Source organism: Ctenocephalides felis, unplaced genomic scaffold, assembly GCF_003426905.1.
Source record: "Ctenocephalides felis isolate EL2017-DRISC unplaced genomic scaffold, ASM342690v1 CF-g0.4_SCAFFOLD_01170, whole genome shotgun sequence".
Classification (NCBI taxonomy): Eukaryota; Metazoa; Arthropoda; class Insecta; order Siphonaptera; family Pulicidae; genus Ctenocephalides; species Ctenocephalides felis.
The window spans coordinates 31,944,647-31,967,771 of NW_020537324.1; the positions used below are offsets into that span (position 1 = coordinate 31,944,647).

A 23,125-nucleotide genomic window follows, 5' to 3' on the forward strand; every position below is an offset into this window, starting at 1 on the left:
TTTTGCAATAAATAAATAAAATATAATTTATCAAAGTAAAAGCTATAATTTATTAATCAAATAAATTTTTCTCTAGGTTGTACCTTCTAAAGAAATTCTGGTGGACTCATCAACACCATTGACAACCTCTGAAACATATGTGACAGATTCTATTGCGGAGGAATCGATGCTCCAACCACAATCAACTTTGATACCGAACAACCTAAATGCATTGAAAACTTTGCTGCAGAAAGAAGCCGAAGTTACTACCACTTTCAAAGATGTAGAAATGCAAACGACAGACAAGACTTTTGAAACTACTTTAAATACAGGTTAGGAATATTGACTGATAATAAATGTCATGTTAATAATGAATGAATTCATATCATGATAAATCATATTTTGATATACTACATTTCGTACGGTAATTTGGACAAAAACCAAGAGGTTTCAGGTTCAATACCCGTTTCGGGCAGTCTAATGTCAAAAAGTAGTGGCAAGTAATAAAATATTTTTGGTAAAAACCGATGTCGCTACTACTTTACATCTAACCACTAATCCACGAAAAAACCCATTGTTCGGACGTATTTTCGTTTTATCATTGGCCATGAAGGTGACAATCTTCATGGCATTGAGTTTTTACACGGAATGGTTGCTACCCCTGGTAGAGGTGGTATCGGAGCGTTTAATAGGACTAATTGACAACTTTTAAAATGTGTGATAAATAATAGATAATATAATGATAATAGAAAAAGATATATATATTATATATATATATATATATATCTTCTTTCATTACAACTTAGTAACAAATCAATGATTATAATAAGAACTGCAAAAAATACATACAAATACAAAACAAATCAATGTTTAATATAGTCCACAGCTACAAGGGTTAAATTATAACCCAACAACCTGAGTTAAGCGAAGAACAGTTTTAATAAAATTCATAACAACGTAACATAAATACACCCATATTGAAATAAATTGTTCAGAGTTAAATGGTTCAATCTCGAGCAAAAATATTGAAAAAGATACCCTGTATAATAGAGTACGTGTCAGTGAAATCTGTCTTCTATAATTCACTTTCCTTTTATTAATGTGTATTTATTCAAGAGCAATACTGCCTAAAAGATAAGACTTTAAAATAAGATCACATTTCGGCATATCTTATTTTCACCACATTTAGGTAAAAAAGTGATTATTTCATTAAAGCACGATTTAATTATTTTATATTTATATTGCTCAATTTCTAGATGTATCGGACAAATCACCATTTATATCGCAACAAACAACAGCTTCTTATGCTACGACATGGTTTACTAGACCTAGGCCTACAACTACAACTACTGAAGAGCAAATTTTAGTAGAACATAGTACAGTGCCATCTCCAGTGCCCATGATAACACAAAATTATATCAGAACCAGCCCTGCACCTATCTACACCACTACCAGGCGTCCTACGACAACGACTACTTTCAGGCCACTTATGAACCTTATAATTCAAGGACATTCTAAGGTAATGCTAATAGTAGTTTGAAATTATAATATTTCAGAAAAATATGTTAAATATAATAATTTCTTTATTAGCCTGATATAGTATTTAGCCAACTACACTTTTTTATTTTTTATTGTGTACCTGTACACTAACATCAACACAATTTGAAAAGGCAAATCATTGCCTGTAATGCCTTTTAACCAGTTTCCGTAGGACTTTAATGGTATAATATGTTCATCAAGACCAAATACTCTATCGTTATACCAAGTAAATCGTCTGATTTGAATTTTAACAAACATCAAAAAAAACTACTCATTTTTTCAAACTTTGATGAACTTTTAAAATTAAACTACTTGTCTTAAAGCCGTAATATTTCAGTAAGTTCTATAAGACCGTGATATATATCGCTAAAAAAGTTCCATTAAAATCGGCTTAATTTTTTTTTCAACAGTTAATTACAAGAAAATGGCGATAAATTTTGACCTAAAACTAATAAGTATCATTCCCAATTAATATCTTTCGAACAGTTTTTGATTTTTTTAATTCGATTCGGTAGTATGAGTTTAAATATCGACAAAAAGTTTAACACTTTTTTCAAAATTACAAAGAAACGGGTTGGCAGATCATCGCACAAAACTGACAAACGATAGTATTCATTAAAATACATTAAATCGCTTTTAAATTTCTAAAATCGGTTCAGGCGCTTTTGAGCAAACTATAGTATCTATCGTCAAAGAAATCATAAAAAACGTCGGAATTTTTTTTTAACACTTCATTACAAGAAAACGGCCCGGCCGATCTTTACAAAAACTAATCAGGTCGATTTCCGTCCAATATCTTTCGATCGGTTTTTAAATTTTCAAAATCGATTCAGAATTGCGGGCTAAAACGTGGACGAAAAATTTTTCACTTTTCCTCGATTTACATGGAAACGGCTTGGCTGATCGTCGCGCAAAATTGATAGTCCTCATCGAGATACATTTGATTGGCTTTTAAATTTTTAAAATCGGTCCAGCCGTTTTTTTGAGAAAACGTCGATTTACGGCAAAAATCTGTTCACATACACACACACATACTTTTTCCAAATTTGGTCTCATTCGATTCAGAATGGCTTGACACGTCGAGAAAACATAAAATTAGCGAATCGATTTTTTTTATGAAAACGTAAACTTCTACTCCAGGAAGTTAAAAATAATCATCAAAGATAACAATCATCGTCATAACTTAAACATTATCATAATTCTAATTGCTATTCTAAAGCAAACAAGCTTTTAGAAAAATAATGATAAAATTATTTCTGCTGCATTGCTACTTAATAAGTTAATCAAAAAACGAAAAGTATATATCACAATCATTTTAGGTAAAAACTTACGGACTCATCCAAAACGACAACTCTCTGATTGCCGAAAACATCAGGCATCTTCATCCAAAACAACCAGGCGTTCAGGATCAGGAATTGACAAAAACAAAACATTTGCATGATAAACACAAGTCTGAAACAAAAACCGATGGTGTACAAATTCAACCCAGAGAGGAAGAAGTACAAGAAAAAAACTCCTTTTTCGGAAACATGTTCGAAAATATGGATTTCGGTTTAGGATTTTTATTTAACGAGGCAAATAAAGATGCTAAAAAATCTGAAAACAAATATCGCTTTTTGGATCAAGATGAAATTAAGAATGTGGAGGATGTACAAACAGTACAGCACTTGCACTTCGGTAATGAAGACAAGGAAGAAGTTGATACTTCGGAAACACTGGCCAAAAAAAGAGAATCTATGTTGGTATCGCTTCAAGGTTTAGTGGATTCAAAATCACAAGCCTTAAGTGATGATATCATAAATCGACGAGAGAAAAGGATTGCTCAAATTAAGGTAGAAAATAATAATGCACAAATAACTTCTAAATCATAATATTAGTTATTAGACTTCATATTTTATTAACAATTTTTTTGGACTGCTAACAAAACCTGGGTGTTCAAAGAGGAACTTTTTATGTGTGAATACACAATTAAAATATTGTGGCGATGCATTTGTTATAAACAAAACGTTTTAAATGACAATATAAAAAAAGTATTTATCAGCAAAACCAATATATCATCCAAATGTGGATTGAACGTGCAATCATTTCAACCGAATTATTCTGATTAAAATAAATTGAAGAAAATAGAATATAGTATAGTATATAGAGAAACCAAAACGGGTTAATAATATACTTTTAAAATTTTGTATATTAAAAAATATAAGAATATTTTTTTATATTTTATTATCAAAGTTAATTATCAAATGAAAGATGTCATCAAATATAAGTATACAAACTTATATACAAAACACTGCTGAATGTACTCATATTGGTTTTGTTTCTTTGATTTATATTACTAATGTTGCTTTGAAGTCAATATTTCAGATTGTATTTTATCAAACTATTAGTTTATTATATTAATAGTAAGAATTATTTCCGTCAAACTTATGGCTATATCTTTGGATTTTATTATTTTGTTCATTTCTTGAACAAAAACCTATTTGTTTGCACATTTCTAATTGCTTTCATTGGCATGGTTCAAGAGTAATGACCTCAGCGCAAAAGCAGTCAAATCGAGCACAATTTGTAAAATAAATGCATTGTCCAAGAGTAAAAGTTCAAGATTTCAGTTCTCATCCTGCATGCAAACTAATTTTTCAAAGTTGATAACCTTAACGGAGTTTTACAAATTAATCCTAAGTTAATAGTTAAGATCTAAGTTAATTTATATTTTAAGCTAATCATCTGAGCACGATACACGTGCAACGTGATCGATAATTTATGTCGAAATCGCTAATTATATTTCGCTAATTTGTCATCTGTTAGCAGAAAATGCCGTTCGCATAATTTTTTATCGAGACTAGAAAGTGCGTTTGATGTCTGCGTTTTAGTAGAAAGGCGCGGATGAGAATAAACATTTTTGCAGAGAAAAATTACACTGCGGGGCCTTTCATAATTTGGTCAATATTTGACGGAGCGGTTTTGCATATTTTTTGCATCCGCATATACGAAATTAATAAAATCTGCACACGTGAATAAGATGCCGTCCACAAAACACATGTAAAAGTAGAATGGTATGATTGGTTTTGATCCAAATAAATTGATTAAAGCATAAAGTAGATGTGAACGCACATTCCATTGATTGGATTTATTGCTAGCAGGAAAAAAACTCGACAGGCGAGGTAAGAGCATTGTAAAATTATATTCTCATTTTCGTTTAGAAGAATTTTATATGAAACAGACTGAAACAGTATAGGATTCCCATTACAGAACATTAAAACACACAATGCATTATTCGATAGCACTGCAAAAAAAAATTTGTAAACAGGAATATTTGTACACACCTACTTTTTGCAAGTGAAAAATTTCAAGATTAGTTCCAAAACTTTTGCCATACTTTAATAGAATTTATAATTAAAATGTCATAAACAACACATCATAGAGCTGATAAACTATAATATACCACGACAAGCTATTTAATTTTATTTTCAAAAAAATTATTAAACTTTTCATTTATTATTGTGTCTTTGTTTCGACTATATGGGACTGTTGTCTTCTTTAGTAACAATGAAAACAAACCGTTTTTATACACTTTTTATGATGTATAAAAAGTATAAAAAAAATTTGTTCTTAACAGTTCCTAAAGAAAGCACCGTTCTATATCGTCAAAACGTAAAAATAATTGAAAAAATTTTTTCAATTCAAAATTAATTTTTTTAATAAATATTGAAAATTTAATATCCACAAATTCATATCAAACAAATTGCATATTTTACTCAGTATTATCGAAGTACGTTTTTACAGCAGGTACGTTTTCGTCAGAATGTGGCTCCGAATTACTAGTAGATCGTTTTTTGAATTAGTGCCGACTGGTAAGGGGTTTTTAGGGGGAGGGGGTGTTTGACAAAAAACACGAAATATCACGTCGGGGAGGTAAGGGTATAGTAAGGTATCATTTGTATTTACTGTTTACTTGAATATTTAAAAAAAATCTTCAAAAAAAAAATTACAACTTTTACTCGTAGCTAAAAATACACGTGATGTATGGTGGGGGAGGGGGGGGCAATTTTGAATATCACCAAGAGGGAGGGGGGTTTCAAAAATCCTTAAAAAATCCTTAAAACGTGATTAATAGACTCCCCGTAAGAGGTAATTAATAACGTTTTAGGAGCAACCATAATGAACTTTTGTCACAAACGTTGTTACAAAAATATAGTAACATAAACCTTGATAACAATAAGTGCAGTGTGTTCTTATTCACATGATTAATAATCGTTTCATTCATCATGTGAAGTGATGAAGATATCTACTTTTAATTTGCTTTGTATACAATTTTATATTTATTTAGCAATGAAAAATTACATAAAAATTTCTTGCTAAAAAAAGCTAAATTAAAAAATGTTCACATTGCACTATAAATAGATCAGCAAATGTAATCGTAAAACCCGAATCAATCGTGAAATTCCTGAGTTGATAATCCATCTATGCATGATTTATAAAAATTTTAGTATCGTGCATGAAATAATTGCCAAAATCAAATAATTTCTTATCAATACTACCAATATCCAACAATATTTTTTTGAGAAGGTACAAACACTATTTTCTAAATTACCTTTTCATAATTTTATAGCATACTAGATTCAAATGTAACTTCTGCTCATCATAAATTCACTTCAACTGTCACTTATCGGAATAACTTTCATTTCAAAAGCGAATTATTCATGTTAAAATGAGAACTACCATAAAATTAAAAATTGATGTATAAAATGAATAAATTATTTCAGTTTTGTGATAAAAGTAACCGAAAGTTATATGCTTTGATGTTCGGTACTGTTAGATGGCATATATTATTGAGTATTTTATTGCTTTTGCTTCTACATATATCTACAAAATGTGTCAAATTCGAATAGAATTATATGGGTGCACGACATCTATCACGATGAGAACTTAAAACCATGTAAATAGTTGAGTCAGTGAAGAATTTTATATTAAAAACCTCAGCCTAATTTTTATAATGTTTTCCAAAATTTATCTCACAAAATATATTTTTGAATGTAAATTGTTATAACAAAAAATGTCATCTTCTTAAAACGATACTAACGATATACAGCAGAAATTTATAAAAATGATATTTTTCAAAGTAACAAAATACAAATTTTTGTTTCATAAATACAAAATTGCAATATTTATATTGACATATGTATTAACGATGTCTAATTATCGGGTACAGCATCAATAAAAAAAACAAATTTCTTTTAATTTATTTTGCATCCGTACGTTTCGACCCCTCATTCGGTGGAAACTAAAAATAAAATTTAAAAACTGTAACAATTGAATTGGAACAAATATAAAGAATTAAAAGTACTTACAATTTGTTAATCTTAGTGTTAAAACAGAAAGTTAATTAAAATAAATTAATGAATTTTCTGTTTTAACACTAATTTTAAGATTTACAAACTGTAAGTTTGTAAAATTGAAAAATAAATAAAAAGAAAAAGTAACAAGTTTATTGTTATTTTTGTAAATCTGCATTGCAAATTTTTTTTAAGCAAATTTTTTATCGATTCTAAATTATTAACGAGAACAGTAACGAATTTTTTTTGCAATCAAGATAGATTTTGTCAACTGCTTTTACAAAATTCTGTAAATTCATACATTTCTGATATTTAATGATATTATATATAATAGATATATCTTTCTAATCTGAATAAAACCAGGGTTATTGCTAAATTTGTCGTAATTTGGCGATTTTAATAGTTCTTCAACATGACAAATGTTTATACAACAGATATATTAGAATATAGTTTATGGATTATATTATATTATATACACAGAAATTATGTTCAATAAAAATCTGTACTTAACCAAAAATTTAAATATAAATATTTAACTATGTAATAAAAATTTAGATTAAGATATTTATATACTTTTAATAATTATTTTAGCTTTATATATGTAATGGTATTTATTTATACAAATTTAGTTATTTAATAATTTATTAATTTATAAAACATTAATTATATAAGTGATTTCAGTATTGTATTTATTTCAATAAAGTTTCTTAATATACGAATTTGATGTTTTTAATAATTCAGACCAAAACAGTTTATATTGCACTTTTTTGAATACTGTTTATTTTTGAAACAGAATTATCTAATTGACCAGAAAATGAAACTAGTAGGTGTATGGCATCTTGCCTTAAGGCAAATTGGTGGAACTTCCCGTACCGTAAATATTCAAAGAACAATAAATGTTTTCAAGTGTATTATCATAAACACTAAAACTTTGATTGTTCGTATTTTATAGACAAAATATAAGAGCATATAAGTTGGACGATGGCGTTTATATAAGTTTACATGAAAAGTAAACAAAACTTAATGAAGAAGAGTTAGAATTAACTATCTCATATTTCTAAAAATTATATAACTGTTATTATATAATTTGTATCCAAAAAGGATACAAATATTCGTCCACGATTTTCCAATCATTACAAATTGAATATTTTTAGATCATTCAAATCAGATACTGCATTCTCTCAAAAACTCGATTTGTATTTTCTGCACTCTTTGCACTGTATCTCCGTAATGTATGTGAACCATTCAAATCGGTTGATCCGTGCGCCCGAAAACGTGGACAAAAAAATACAGGCATACAAAAAACACACACACAACCACATTCATTTTTTCTGAGGCATGTCAAAATGTTCAGAAACTTTCAAAACGTGAAAAAAATATTTTCGATTATCGGCCCATTACTATAACTATCCTACGAGAAGTTAATTAGACATTAGACATATGCACATAAAATTATCAGATATTTATATCAATTTTAACAATATGTAAAAAAATGTTTACATTTCTATGGATTCCAGAAAATATTCATAATGTTTAACTCTTAGGATCTACGACGAGGCGCTTATGTGCTTCTTGAAAATTGTTCGAAATTTTCAAAAAAACAATCAATTGCATCAGGAATGTTAAAGAAACCACGGTAAAGTTCCAGCAAACTGGCTTAAGGCACGATGCCATACACTAGTTCAACTAGTTTAGTTTAGTTTAATCATGTAACACTTACATAAATGGTAAAACATAATAAATTGTCATCAAATCCGAAAATAACATGTTACTCTCATGTTATCCATTCATTGTCTAAAATTATATTCTATAAACTCAGCAATGAGGTATTCACCTTAAAACTGGTTTGAATAATATGATAGTATGTGGTCTCAAGTTCAAAAACCATTCATAGTGTATGCAACACTTATATACACGCATACACACACATGCATTTTCCAATTTCGGTGTCACAAAATTCAGAATGACCTGAAACGTCTGGAAAACGTAAGATAAGCAAGCCGGATTTTCTGGGAAAAACAAATTTCGGGATATTAAAAAGGATGAAAATTGTGTGATCATCTGACTTAGCTTTATAATTCAATAAATTAATATTATTTGTAAACGACGAATTAATATAATTTTAAAATATTATATAGTAGTAATATTATAAGTTGTTCAAGTGAATTTTATAAAGATCATAAGGTTTTGATAAAATCAGGTAATTTTCGCGATTATTCGCAAAAAAGTAATTCCAATGTTTTTTTTTTATTACATACGATCGATGTTTCTCATTTTCGATTTCGTGAGAAAATATCGCGCCAAAGTATTTTAACGATCCATCACATATAAAGCACTTCAGAAATAAAATCATATCGTAAACGGCGCATCAATAACGAGCAATAATAACGCAAATCATTGTTAGCCTTTTTTGTTCTGCGGGTGCCTCAGTGAGTCTTTTTAGTTGCCCAAGGCGTTAGGGGGCTTTGTATACAGGGCCGCATCAGGCATAGGTTTAATATTATTATAATACAATACAATAACAATTAAAATAATAACTTTGGTCCCTCAATTTAAATAATTATCTCAACAACAGCTTCAAAAATTATTTTAAAGGCCATTTTTTTTGATACATAAAAATCTAATGTATCAGAGTTACAAACTTACAAACATTTGAAAACGAAAAATTTAGCACCTCACCTTTTTAACTTGTTGCAGCTCGTTTTCTGCATCGTTTTTTGTTATCTTTAATAGAAAAATTAGGTATTTTCTTCATACGAACAGATTTTCTTTATTCTTATCAGTTGATGGCTTCCCCGTGCCACAGTTGTAAAAACTGTGGCCTTTCGAACAAAGGTTTCAGATTCGATATCAAGCAGTAGCATTATCAGTAGCAGTAGCAGTAGCATTATCGTTTTTAACTTGAATATTATGTTTCCAAGTGCAAGTAGCTCCCATCCAACATTTCTATATCAAAAAATAATCAGTATTAGAGAAATTGTAATAATAAAAATATATCAAATAGAATTCATGTAGCTGCATCAAATTAAAAATTATCAGTGTTAGAAAAATTCTAATACTAAAAGTAAATCAAAGAGATAGGTCAACCATAAGCCATGTGGTTAAAAAGAAGAATTATCAAGTTCTGATTGGTGTTCAAAAATGTAAAAAACTGGGGCGCATGGTATCATGCCTTAAGGCAAATTGCTGGAACTTCCCGTACCAAAAATTATTATTTTTTTAAAAACGATTAACATTTTTGAAAAAATTTTACTTCGAAAAAATTAGATTTTTGAGAAACCATAAATTTGACAAAAAATTACTTTTTTTTAAAAAAAAAATATTGAAAAGAAAAATTTTTCTTTATTTTGGCATATTTTAGAAATTCTTTTTTTCAAAGCAATCGTACTACTTTAACTGCATAGGGACGAAATCTCGAAGCGAGTAAGCGCCGCGTCGCCGTCTAACGGATAAACATTTGTACGGAACCCATAGATGTGTAAACAAAATTTATACTTATTGTTAAAATCTCTATAAAGTATCTGATAATTTGATATGAATATGTCTAATGATCATTCTTTACCGTCAAATGGCATTTTTTTTAACTTTTTTTATTAGATCTCTAAAACCGCTAGACCTCCCTTCATGAAAATTTTATCAATTCTTCATCTTGTCAATACAAGTAAAATTTTAAATTATTAAAGTCGGACGCTCTGTTCTCTTAAAAACTGAGTTACCATTTTTGACACTTTTTGCCCCGTATCTTCGGAACGGCTAGACCTGCCTTCGCCAAAAACTAATCAGCACGTCTCCTTATCAGTACAAATCGAATGTTTTTTGAATTATTCAAATCGGTTGATCGGCGTTCCCGAAATCGTCAACGAAAATTTGTATTCGCACACACACACACACGCACACACATACACACGCACACACACATACATCAATTTTTTCTAAGGTATACCAAAATATTCAGAAACCGTCGAAACGTAAATATATATAAAAATGTTCATTTTCGATTTTTGTGCGATTACTATAACTTGCCCTACAGGAAGTTAAAAACTAATTGAAAGTAAAATTTTGCCTTAAAGCAAGTTGCACGTACTTCTCGAAATGTTCGATAATTGATTTAATTAATTAATAATTGACATAATCAACTAAAATTGATATTTAGATACTATTTTTAACAGTTTATTTCGAAAATAAAGTTTTCACTTTCAATTAAATCTAAGAAATATAATTTCCAATTGAGATCTCTCTAACATATTCAAATTATCTGTAATTATATTAACTAGATTGAATAGACACGTGCTTTTATGACCTAAAATTGTAGCTTATTATTCCAAATTTTAATGAATTGACTATGTTTATGACATCGCCAAAGCAACTTTTTACACAAATTTTGACTACAATATTTTTCAAACTTTGATGAATTTTTAAATTTAAACTACTTGTCGTAGGGCCGTAAAATTTTAGTATAGCCCAGTCATTATAGTAAGTTCACCTCGAAATTCGAGATACAGAGGTGTAAGTCTGTAAATACTTGTATATTGACACCTAAAATTGTCTCAAAACCTACACCCTACCGTATGTAGGTTTTGAGACGTTTTTTAGGCTTACAGTCGACAAAAAATTAAACATCGGCTTACATACACACACACTTATACTTTTCCGAAATTTGGTCTCATTCGATTCTGAATGGCTTGAAACGCCAAGAATACATGAAATTAGCGAATCGGATTTTTTTACGATAACCTGAACTTCTTCAAGAAGTTAACAATTATGATCTAATAATTGGTATTGATAACATTAAAAAAAACAATTCAAAACAATTTTGAAATCTAAGTTAAAGTTTGAATTCGGGTACCCGGTGACTAGCTTATGAGTAGATTCTAACTTTTATCGTACTCATAAATATAGAAAATACCTCGAGAGTAAAACCATGCCTAATTTAAAGATTCTAGATGCAATTTGAATTAAATGTACTTATGCAGTAACGAAAGAATTTTGAAATACAATCTTCTTAACGAGGTTTGTAATGGCATCCCAAGAAGAATGCAATGAAGATTCCCTTCGGCCCTGACCAAGCCGTCGGCCGATCCGTGCAACAAACTATCAACGCAAGTTCGGATAATGTTTCATCATATCAAACAAAATAATATCGAGACGTATCATCGGGCCGTTGTGGGAAATTGAAACCACTTTCACCATCCGTTCATCGGATTTTAACCGACACCGGCGGATTCATTGAGGTTTGAGGTCAAATAGGCTATTTGTATGATCTTCGCGCTGTTATTATTAATGGACCTGATTTTATGACAACGCATTCGGAGATGCACACGAGTTGCCGAGTGACGGACACCATCAAAAGTCAGGATAATGAGCCGGTTAAAGTGAATTAAAACTGACGGCTATATACATTAATATAATCGATGCCGAATTTATCATACGTTTATTTTAGTAATATTGCTAAATGAAGCCATGTAAAATCAATCTAGTGCAGTAGGAATAGTGACATTCGTTTTTTGCTCAGTGATAGAAGTAAGCAGCAGTTGGCAGTGGGAGAAAATACCCGAATTTTGAAAAGTTATAACCCAAATGATTAGTTATCTAGTTATTCGTTATAGGTAGGATTACGTCTATATACATTATTATAATCGATGCCGAATTTATCATGCTTTTAAGGGGCACAACTAGTGTGAGATTTTGAAAAAAAACGATTTTTGTTTCGGTTTTCATATTTCGGTAGATTACACCTTTAAAAATAACATATTCAAATTTCAAATCGATATCTCAAATAGTTTTTGAGTTACAGCCATTTAAAAAGTCTACATATAGTATATAGTACAACGATAATTTTATCTCGAAACGCGTTTTTCTCGAAACAGCATTTTCCGAATTTGCTGCAGTGATTACTCAAAAACGAATAATTCGATCACTATCATTTTTTTTACATATTCTGTATAGTTCTCTGTAAAATGAACTATCGATTTTTCGATCGAATCAAAATTTGAAATTTTGCAGTCGAAAAACGACCAAAATTTTGGGTAAAATTCGACTTTTTTTTTTAAAACGCCGCCATTTTGTCAATTTTTGATTTATTTTTTTTATCGTAGTTCATTTTACAGACAATATTATCTAGTTTAACGCAAATATTTTTTTTTTTATTTCATCCACGTAGAAGGCCGGAATCACTGCAGCAGTTAAGGGCCTTTTTTTTGTCGTGCCGTTGGAGATCGACGATAACTTAAAAAATATTTAAATTTTTTTTTCAAAAATTTTACTATGTATTCTTAAAACATGTATAAATATATTTCTAAAATTTTAAAATGATTGATAAAGTAGTTTTTTTTAATATAAATTCCCAAAAATCACCTTTTTTTCGGCGGTTACACTAGTTGTGCCCCTTAATTTAGTAATATTTCTAAATGAAGTCATGTAAAAACAATCTAATCAGTGGGAAAAGTGACATTCGTTTTTTGCTCAGTGATATAACTAGAAGTCAGCAGCAGTTAGCAGTAGTAAAAAAATACCGAAGTTTGAAAAGTTATAACCTAAATGATGAATTATAATCTAATTATACATTATTGGTAGAGCATGTACATCACTAAGTAGGAAACTGGTCTAGCGATCACTGGTTTCGCTTTCGATACTCTTTGGCCAGCTTGATATCAAGCAGAACTCAAATTAAATAAGTGAAAATAAGTTGTAGAAGTATTGCTACAAATGTATATTTAATCAGCATTCAATTAATTATCTTCTCAAATCATGGGCATTAATTTCAGTATTACGGTGATACGACAGTTATAGTGAGAAAATAAGAATTCAATTTATAAAATTATGTAGAATGGGTTACTTAAAATGCAATGATCATTTGAAGTGGAAGCATATGTTTCTGAAAAATACATGATTAGAAAACGTTATTATTAATTTTCCAAAGAAAAATTCGCTTTTCAAAATGTTTTTGCCAAAAAAAATCGACTTGTTAATTTTGGGTTTATTCTCAATTTCTTCTAGCGCAAATTTGGAACAATATGACTCAATTTTTCAACCTTCGTCTGTGTTCTCTCAAAAAACAATTTCCAAAATGAATGCCATTTGATAAAACCCAACAAGGACTCGAGTTGATTAGAGCGCGACGAATTAAATTATTAAATTTTTAAATCCTGAACCGATTATGAAAATTTAAAAACCATACATTTGGCAATCGTGCCGAGCAATTTCTTTATAACAAAATGATTAAACAAAAACGTTTTATGTATCGAGAAACTCATTCAACTTATATATGTACCCTGTTTATTTTCATTTTGACTATCATTTATATCTGTTCAAAGATATGTTACAGCTAATTAAATGAATAATCAGTAATGTTTTTTTCTCAAATGCTTTTTAATTATTGACTATAATAATCTTGAATCAAAAAGGGAGTATTTGGAAAAAACATTATTTATTTATTTAATTAGCTGTAACATATCTTTTTGACCCAAGATAAATAATAGTCAAAATGAAAATAAACAGGGGAGCCAGGCTGTTCTAAGAGGGGCGCGTACATCTGTTTCCAGAATACTAGTATCGAAACTAACCCAACATTTTTGAAATAATATTAAAAAATAAACAATAAATAATTAGATTTTATGCTTAATATTGCATATTAATTTGTAGTCTGATAATATCAATTGAGTATTTATAAAATTAAACTGTTGAAAAAATCAAGTGGGGGCGCAACAATTTTTTTTATTATTAGAGCAAGGGGCGCGGTGCAAAAACTGTTTAAAACCACTGTAAATTTTACATATACATATATTAAAATCAATAACACTAATAAAACTGATTAATTTGTTATTAGTAACAAGATAATAATGTTTTAAAAGGCTTTAAAATAAATTTTGTTTATGGACTATAATATCTTACACAATCTATATATAGTTATTCATATGTTAGGTTCAAATTATGTTTATATAATAGCTGCGTATGGCATCTGTTATAGTAGTGTCAGAGATCTTTCGCAAATCTTAAATCTTTTAAATTATGCTTGAAATTTTTGAACAATTTCTATAAACTCTTGAATTCAATAAAAAAAAGATTAAAATTTATCAAGTCTTTTGTATTTATTGGTCTCGTTATAACGCGATACAGCGATATGACTTGTTAACTTCCCGTAGGGTAAGTTATAGTAATCGCAAAAAATCTAAAATGAAAATTTTTATATATCTTTACGTTTCAAAGGTTTCTGACCATTTTGGCAAACCTTAGAAAAAATGGATTTATGTGTGTATGCGTGTGTATGTGTGCGTGCGTGTGTGCGGATACAAATTTTCGTCGACGGTTTCGGAAACACTGATCACCAATTTGAATGATTTAAAAAAACATTCGATTCCTATTGATAAGAAGGCGTGCTAATTAGTTTTTGGTAAAGGCAGGTTCAGTCTTTCCGAAGATACGGGGCAAAAAGCGCCAAAATGAATAAAAACAATAATAAGAACTTTTGTTTACATTTCTATGGGTTCCGTACCAATGTTTATCCGTTATACTGCGACGCGGCACCCATGCGTTTCGATAATTCGTTTCTACGCAGCTAACGTATCGCGATTACTTTAAAAAACAGTTCAAGATTTCCAAAATATTTCTAAATACGAAAAAAAGCAAATTTTTCAAAAAAGTCATTTTCTTCAAAAATTTTAAAAATTTCAAAAATCTATTTAAAAAAAAATAATTTTTGGTTCGGAAAAATACGACAATACGGCCTCAAGGCACGATGCCATGCACCACTAGTTCTAATTCTGATTTTGTTACAACACGTTTTCATACAACGTGAGAACCGGTTTTCTAAAAACGCTTTACGATTAGCCAAGTTTGTACGTTAAAGCCGTTAAAGCCGACTCTTATAGCGAGGTTTTCATATTAGAAAGTACGCGTTATAGGAGGGTAGACTGTATATATTTCCATTCTATGTCACAACCCACAATGATCTTACTGGGATTATAATTATTTTGAAACCACAAGGCACAAATAGTTTTGATACGAAAAAATAAATATCGAAATAAAGTATTTGATATTTAGACTTTGATGACAACATTTAAGTTAAATGATTTAACAATAGCAATGTGTAACTAGAACAAAAATTCAAGAAAAAATAAATAAAAAATATTACCATGTTTTATTTTTCTGTTATGCCGGTACGTTACTCTTAATCCTAATTGATTGGCTGTAACTATAAACTGTACTTTGGATATGAAACGTGTATTTTTCAGAATTGACAATTGACAATTATTAGTAGTTGACTACTTCACTGGAAATTTATTATTAACCCTAGGAACTTCTTGCACGTACTGTTGACCCTCTGCCAACTGTCGGTCTCTAATGCCATGAAGTTGGTACAATAGTAATGGCGGCTTATACAATTGCCAGCATATTAATAATAAAATACGCCTAGCATAACGGGCACCTTACTTTTATCAAACATAAGTTTAAATTAAAGTAAGTATATAATGTGTTCTTAAATAAGTGAATAGGTATTTATCGACACTAAGTTATATATGATTATGATTGACATTTAATTTGTGAACCGGCAAACATCTTGTAGTAATATTGGTAATTGTCATTTTGCTGTATTTTATTTTTTTAAATTCGTTGCTGTCGAAGTTAATTAAAATTACTCATAATCTAATATTTCGACGTTGAATTAAGATTTATACTAATATTAAGCGATTAAGTTGGATATAAATGCTTATTCTTATAACATTTTCGCGGGTTTTTTCCTAGGTTAGTTTTAGTTCTTTCATCTGTCAAACGTCTCCCTGTTCAGTGTTCAATCAACATCTGTTCAGTGTGTGGTCGTTATCTTCTCGCGTTTTATAATTTTAGGTTATTATATTTTTTATATTAGTTTTTTTAAAGTTTTCTAAACTGTTAATTGTTAAATTATTGTTGTTACATCTTCTTGGTTCCTGACGCAGTCTTTTTAATTTTGGTATGTTAATTCTTCTCAACTTGATGATATATAGGTGTTTTCCGTTTATACATAACCTCACTTTTCATTAACTTGAATTATATTCTGATAAGTAAAATCATTTAGAGTACAAAATTAAAATAAAGTTAAATTTCATTTACACAGTATCCATTATGAAGAAACCAGTGAAACGCAAACAAACTAAAGATGATACTGAACAAAGTAAGAAGCGAAAATCAATTCAGCCATTATCACAGCCTTCTAGACCTACCACTGCTGGCACAGTTTTAGTTTGTGGACAAGGCGACGTGGGGCAACTCGGTTTAGGTCCTGATATTATGGAAAGAGAAAGGCCATTCCCAGTCAACACTTTAGAAAATATAGTGTCTATCGCAGCTGGTGGCATGCACAGTGTGGTTTTGAATGATAAAGGAGAAGTTTATACCTTTGGATGCAACGACGAAGGAGCTTTAGGTCGTGTTACAGAAGCTGATGGGCCCCCTGAAAAGTCGGAAAGCCTGCCAGCCATTGTTAAGTTACCATCCCCAGCAGTTATGATATCGGCCGGCGATAGTCACTCATGTGCATTATTAGAGGATGGGCTTGTATATGTATGGGGCACATTTAGGGATTCACATGGTACCTTGGGCTTAACAGAAGATAGTTTGAAATCCAGCGAGCCAATTATGGTTAACCATCCTAATCCTTTTGTAAAAGTCTCTTCAGGAGCAGATCACTTGGTTCTCTTAGATAACATGGGATGCGTTTTTACCTGTGGTTGTGCAGAACAAGGACAACTTGGAAGAATTAATTCTAGATCCTGCGATAGATATTATGCACGCAATGGATCCTCCATGTTCTTGCTTCCTAAAAAGGTAGAATACAAGTTATCACTTAAAATGAACATTGGCCAAGTTTGGGCTGGGACTTACAGTTCATTCACGAAGCCTAATGACGGGTCTGATATCTTTGTTTTTGGATTAAATAATTATTGCCAGTTAGGATTACCAACAAAAACTATGATTTCATACTTTCCCAAGAAATCTAATGCATTATCGAAAAATATAACTTGGAGTAAAATTTCTGCTGGACCTCACCATACTTTAGGTATTGATAGTGAAGGCAAGTGTTATGCGCTAGGGCGCCATGAATATGGTAGGTTGGGTGTTGGAGATGTGAAGGAAGATGCTAAAGATATAATAGAAATTCCACTTTTGAAAGATATTAAGTGCATTGATGTATCATGTGGCTTGACGAGTTCTTTTGCAGTCACAGAAAATGGAGATGTTTATGCTTGGGGAATGGGTGGAAATGGTGAACTTGGTACTGGATCCGAAGAAGATGCTTTAACACCAGTTAAACTAACCGGAAAGCATATAAATGGCAAAAAGGTCCTAGCAGTTAGTGGCGGTGGGCAGCACACAATTTTTCTTGCTAAATAATATAAGTATTTAATTTAATAAACTGTTGCATTTTAAATATAGCAAATTTTAGTTTTGTAACTAGTTAATCATTAACTTAATATTTTTGTATCTACATAAGTTGTATGTATGTTAATTTATTGTACTGTAGCCAATATTTTAAAAAATAAATGTTTGATTGTTATTTTTTTGGAAATATAATTTAAAGTCGGATATTCACAAAAAGTCAACTAGGATTTAAAAATAAGATGATCTGTAAAATGTTTTCGAGAATAAAAAACTGATATTAGGTCAAATTAATAACAAAATGAATTAAGAACAAAAACTAACGCAAATATCCATATTTGCTGATTTTATATCTGAACGTGATATAAAATTCATAACTTTAGGTTATTCAACTTTATTTTTAGAATATCAATACACTGAATACACATAAAATAGCACAATTTCTGTTCTTTGTTAAATTCTAGATAGACAATTATATCTTGAAGAATAATTGATAGATACCATGTGCGATATGCTCATGTTTTGAAAAAATATTGCATGGAATAAACTTATTGTTAAAGCCGTAATCATAACTACTATCAGTTACTTATGTTGGTTATTACACTAATTTCATATCATAAAAAATTAAGAATTTACTTTATGATACAGTGATTATTATATTACATAAAGTATATACCCTATTGATATAAATGCTTATCACAGATAAAATTCTATATTTAAATATCCTATGGCATATATATATATATATATATATATTATATACACCATTGTGCTGAATAGCACATTTTACATTAAACTCTATAAGTCAAAATTCATACAAAATAACATTTATCAATTAACATATTTCATTTATAAACAGATGATTAAAATTCCTTAAAATTTATAATATATTCCACAGCTGATAGGGCATGGTTCTGAAGTTGTTAAGCTATTAACCAAGTCTTAATGTACAGACTTTATATAGCTAATTGGATTTTAACTTTCAAATTAATGAGAGAAAGTAGTATTGATAGTTAGTTCATTTCAGTAACTATGTATCAAACTTGAAAATCTCTGAGAATGAGTTAAAAAAAGTGGAATGTTTGTTTTGTTGAATGTAAAGTTTGAATTTTTATAAGTCCAAACACTTACCTTATAAAGATATGAATCGATTAAATGTGATAGAAGAATATATCAGCATTTTGTATATAGGAAATATGCAAGTATACATACTTATACTATTAACTATTATTATTATATTAACTATATACACGATTAACAGTAATTAATAAGAAAATATTTATTTCCTAATAACAAGTTTTGCATACTAAATTTGGAGCAGCTGGTAAAATTTTAACATATAATATATAAATTTTAATATAAGCATTTCAATGCTTAACTTAGTGATGCAATGCAAATTATTGCAGCCTTATACACTATATGTGATAATTCAAAATTTGGTAACATTTCCAATAGTTTCTTAGGGGACAATTCTTGGTTAAAATAGTTGACGTTATGTTACCGGTCATTTTTGTTGAATAATCACATGAGTTGGTAGTCACATATTGCCAAAAAGCAATGTCTTTATTGTTCAATTAAGCGTTTCAACAACTTTTAAGACATAACATTAAACAGCAATGTTATTATAAGATTGTATTATATAATTGTATCGTATATAACAATTAAAAACAATGTTATCATAAGTGCAACTTTTTTGTCATATATGATAATCATCATAGACCATATAATACACAATAATGTGTATAAGGTCTATGATGATAACACATGCTTAAAGTGGAACTAATGTTATATTCTGACGATTGTGCCATTTAAAGCTTAGGTTTTAAAATCAGTTATATTGTATAAAACGCTCCATTCAACGGCAAAGACACTGCCGACAATTTGTAACTATTAATTCATGCACTTATTCAACAAAAGACACCGGTCCCATAATATAATTATTTTATCCGAAAATTGAAACTTCAATATACTTGACAACATTTGTAGCATGTGAACCACCTGCAATTTCCTCTAGAATCGTAGAAACCAATAAACCTGCTTGCATAAGGCAACTCCCAGTTTCCAAATTAGATTACACACATTTTAAACATATTGATTATACTCTAAATATTATTTAAAATAAGTAATTCTATTACTTCAGCGAGTTGTTTGTCCGTCCGGCGGACCCACCATAGCCTGCAAAGTGAAATACCTGTCTCTATCCGCAGCTGTAACGCTGGTCACATGTTGAAATTGACAAGGTATAGATATTTGGCTTTTGGAAGCAGGCCTTCTAGGCAACTCTAGCTGCTGCAATTGCTTCCTACTGCCGCAGGTATTGGAATTCTTCTTGTTTTTCTTGTTCTTCTTACGTCCTCCTGCGTTAAGACGAATGTTCTCTGGATCAGAGACAAGACGTTCAACGCGAGCCCATGTCTCTTTGGCGGCAGCAGCACTATCGAACGATAAGCCAACGAGGACGCGATGGTCTGAGCCCAAACACATTGTATGGAATGCCTAAAATAAAAATTTGATAAAAAATTGCTTTGCTGTAAAGATTTATAAAAGCTATTTCTTTTTAACTTCTCGAAGAAAAGGTTTATGTTTTCACGAAAATATCGTATTTTCTTTTTTTTTTCTTTCTACGATTGAAGGCATTCTTTTAAACTACGTTTGAACACATTAAATTTTCACACCAAATTTTATAAAAGTAGGTTTGTATGTACGAGTATGACAACCGATTTTTGACTTTTCGTCAACGTTTTCTCAAAAACGGCTAACCGGATTTGAAAAATTTAAAAGCCATTTTATAAAACTCGATAAGTACTTGCATTGGTGAACTTTTCCAAGAAAAGCGGCCCGAACCGTTTCTTTAGAACAAACAGGAAAGTGTAAATTTTGATCTTTTTGCAAAAAATTCTGAACCGATATTTAAAATTTCAAAACTATTCGAAAGATATCATTTGAGAATCGGGCTGATTAGTTTTTGGCAAAGATCGGTAAGGTCAATAACTTCTTGATTAAATGTTGGCAATTTTTACAGCGTTTTTAATGAAACTTACAATGGCGGTCTAAACGGATATCTTAAAATATTATAGTCTTTCAAAAGGTAGAATGAATTAAAAAATTTATAACAAAATATAAAATATATATCGCTTTTAAATACAAATACCAAGCCATTGTATGTGCACTATATTTAATTCAATTACGAATATTATAAGTTTGTTTGAAGCATATCAATCTGAAATCGCATATATCGATTTTTAGTAAAAGCGTAAACTTTATTTTCAAAATAAATGGATCAAAATGTTGTCTAAATAGCTGATCACAATTATTATTGATTAAGTCGATTATTTACACATATCGGAAACTATGTATATGCAAGTTGCCTTAATTAATCCACTTCCACTTACATCTAGGTTGAAAGTGTTTTATTGATAGTACATAATTATATTATAGTATTTCTTTTAGAGCTAGTAAAGATCTTTACTCGAAAAACTCGAGTTTTTTACGTTGAAGTTATTGCTAGAATTGCCAATATTGCTGGTTTCTCAAATTTTTAAAAAGTTTGATGTAAATTTGAGTCAAATGTTCAAAGAATAAAAATCTGCTAAATACATAATTGCGACACCTAGAAATCATAAGAATTTTTTTTTTGAGTGACATTACAGATAAGAAATAAAACTAGGTGTAAGTGGCAATTTCCTTAAACAAGATGCTTTAACTTAAAATTAAAAATCGCGTCCTATTCTTGCAAACTTTAATGAATTTTTAAAATGAATTTTAAAATTAAACATTTTTCGTTCATACACTTTGTAGGATATTTTAGGACATTAGTTATGCTCTGAACTTAATATCATACAAAGTTTCACCAAAAACGTCAAAAAATATCAACAATTACTTACGAAAAAAAGCTCCAACAGATCTTTACCAATCTCTCAAATGGCCAAATTTTCCGATCGATTCAGGATCGGTTTTGATTCACCAACACAGACACACTTATACACGCATCAATAATTTTTCAATTTCGGCGTCAAACGATTCAGAATGACTTAAAAACTCGAAAAAAAAACAAAATTGACAAATCGGATTTTCTCGTGAAAAATGTAAACTCCATCGTTGGAACCTCAACGTGACCCTTTTCAGAAAAGGGGAGAGACTAAAAGGTTAAATAAAACACCCTTCACAAAATTAAAACAAAAATAGATATAATAACAACAAAAAACATTATTGTTGAACTAAAAATTTAAACTTACAACTACCATGTAAACAATTTATTAATTTATTAATTTATGAACAAACTACGACTCTGCCAAACACAGTGATAAACAGGGCTATTTTAATAATATAAAGTTGTTGCAAGTGCGGAATTCAACCTTGTGAACTTGCGAATTTACTTTTATTAGTATCTACATTTATTACCTGGCCAGCATCTCTATAATCAGAAAGATGATCGACAGTATCTCGCCACAAGGTAAAGCATGTTCCTCGCTCTGCCAGGATCAGCTGAACTCGAGGTTCCGACCTGGATCTGCATATTCCAGCGTCATGCAGTAGAACAGGGACACCAGTAAAACGCAGCGACCATTCGCCGCAGCCACCTGATGCGGTTTGAGTCGTTGAGTAAAGATTGGCAAGAGACGATGAGAGACGTATACCTAAGGAAAGGTAATTAATCAACTGTTTTTATAATGGTGCGATTTGGAATTGAAACTAGTGTTGCATGGCATCGTGTCTTAAGGTAAAATGTTGGAACTTCCATACATTGTTAAAAAATTTTGAATATTTTTCCAAGCGATCGCGCTGCTTATCTGTTTTAAAAAACCAAATTGCGAAGCGCGTATGCGCCGCACAGTCTGGTATGGAACCACTAGAAATGAAAACAACATTTTTACATGTTATTAAAATCATTTTAAAGTATCTGATTTGGCGGTAACCAT

At 30.1% G+C, this 23,125-nt stretch overlaps 3 protein-coding genes across 6 annotated transcripts in view; 2 read left to right on the plus strand and 1 right to left on the minus strand.

Moving 5' to 3' along the window:
* The window catches only part of LOC113367089, an 8,689-nt gene extending 5,300 nt beyond the window's left edge, over window positions 1–3,389 (plus strand). The window contains exons 3-5 of the mRNA XM_026608718.1: window positions 77–311; window positions 1,236–1,498; window positions 2,838–3,389. Of these exons, the coding sequence (XP_026464503.1) occupies window positions 77–311; window positions 1,236–1,498; window positions 2,838–3,389 (1,050 nt within the window). The remainder of the gene's footprint in view (window positions 1–76; window positions 312–1,235; window positions 1,499–2,837) is intronic.
* Window positions 3,390–16,193: 12,804 nt separating this feature from the next.
* LOC113366252 (regulator of chromosome condensation) lies at window positions 16,194–18,271 on the plus strand. 4 transcript variants are annotated; one of them, XM_026607829.1, is made up of 2 exons: window positions 16,194–16,307; window positions 16,945–18,271. In XM_026607829.1, the coding sequence occupies exon 2, from the start codon at window positions 16,953–16,955 to the stop codon at window positions 18,219–18,221; it is 1,269 nt and encodes a 422-aa protein (XP_026463614.1). In that variant the 5' UTR covers window positions 16,194–16,307; window positions 16,945–16,952; the 3' UTR covers window positions 18,222–18,271. The 4 variants fall into 4 exon arrangements, with proteins under 4 accessions (XP_026463614.1, XP_026463613.1, XP_026463612.1 ...); XM_026607828.1 differs by having other exon boundaries at window positions 16,301–16,421; window positions 16,945–18,270; XM_026607827.1 differs by lacking the exon at window positions 16,194–16,307 and adding an exon at window positions 16,594–16,800 and having other exon boundaries at window positions 16,945–18,270.
* Window positions 18,272–19,985: 1,714 nt separating this feature from the next.
* On the minus strand, window positions 19,986–23,096 carry LOC113367090. Its single transcript, XM_026608719.1, has 3 exons — window positions 23,081–23,096; window positions 22,608–22,843; window positions 19,986–20,702 (listed from the first exon to the last, which is right to left on the minus strand). Exons 1-3 carry the CDS (start codon window positions 23,094–23,096, stop codon window positions 20,343–20,345), a joined length of 612 nt encoding a protein of 203 aa, XP_026464504.1. The 3' UTR covers window positions 19,986–20,342.
* Window positions 23,097–23,125: the final 29 nt, after the last annotated feature.

What these genes read in the sequence shown, in the direction of transcription:
- LOC113366252 (XM_026607829.1), top strand. Translation starts at nt 16,953, where the DNA reads ATGAAGAAACCAGTGAAACGCAAACAAACTAAAGATGATACTGAACAA.
- LOC113367090 (XM_026608719.1), bottom strand. An exon ending in ATTATAGAGATGCTGGCCAG is followed by an intron (nt 20,703 to 22,607) that starts GTAATAAATGTA and finishes TTTTTATTTTAG; the next exon opens with GCATTCCATACAATGTGTTT.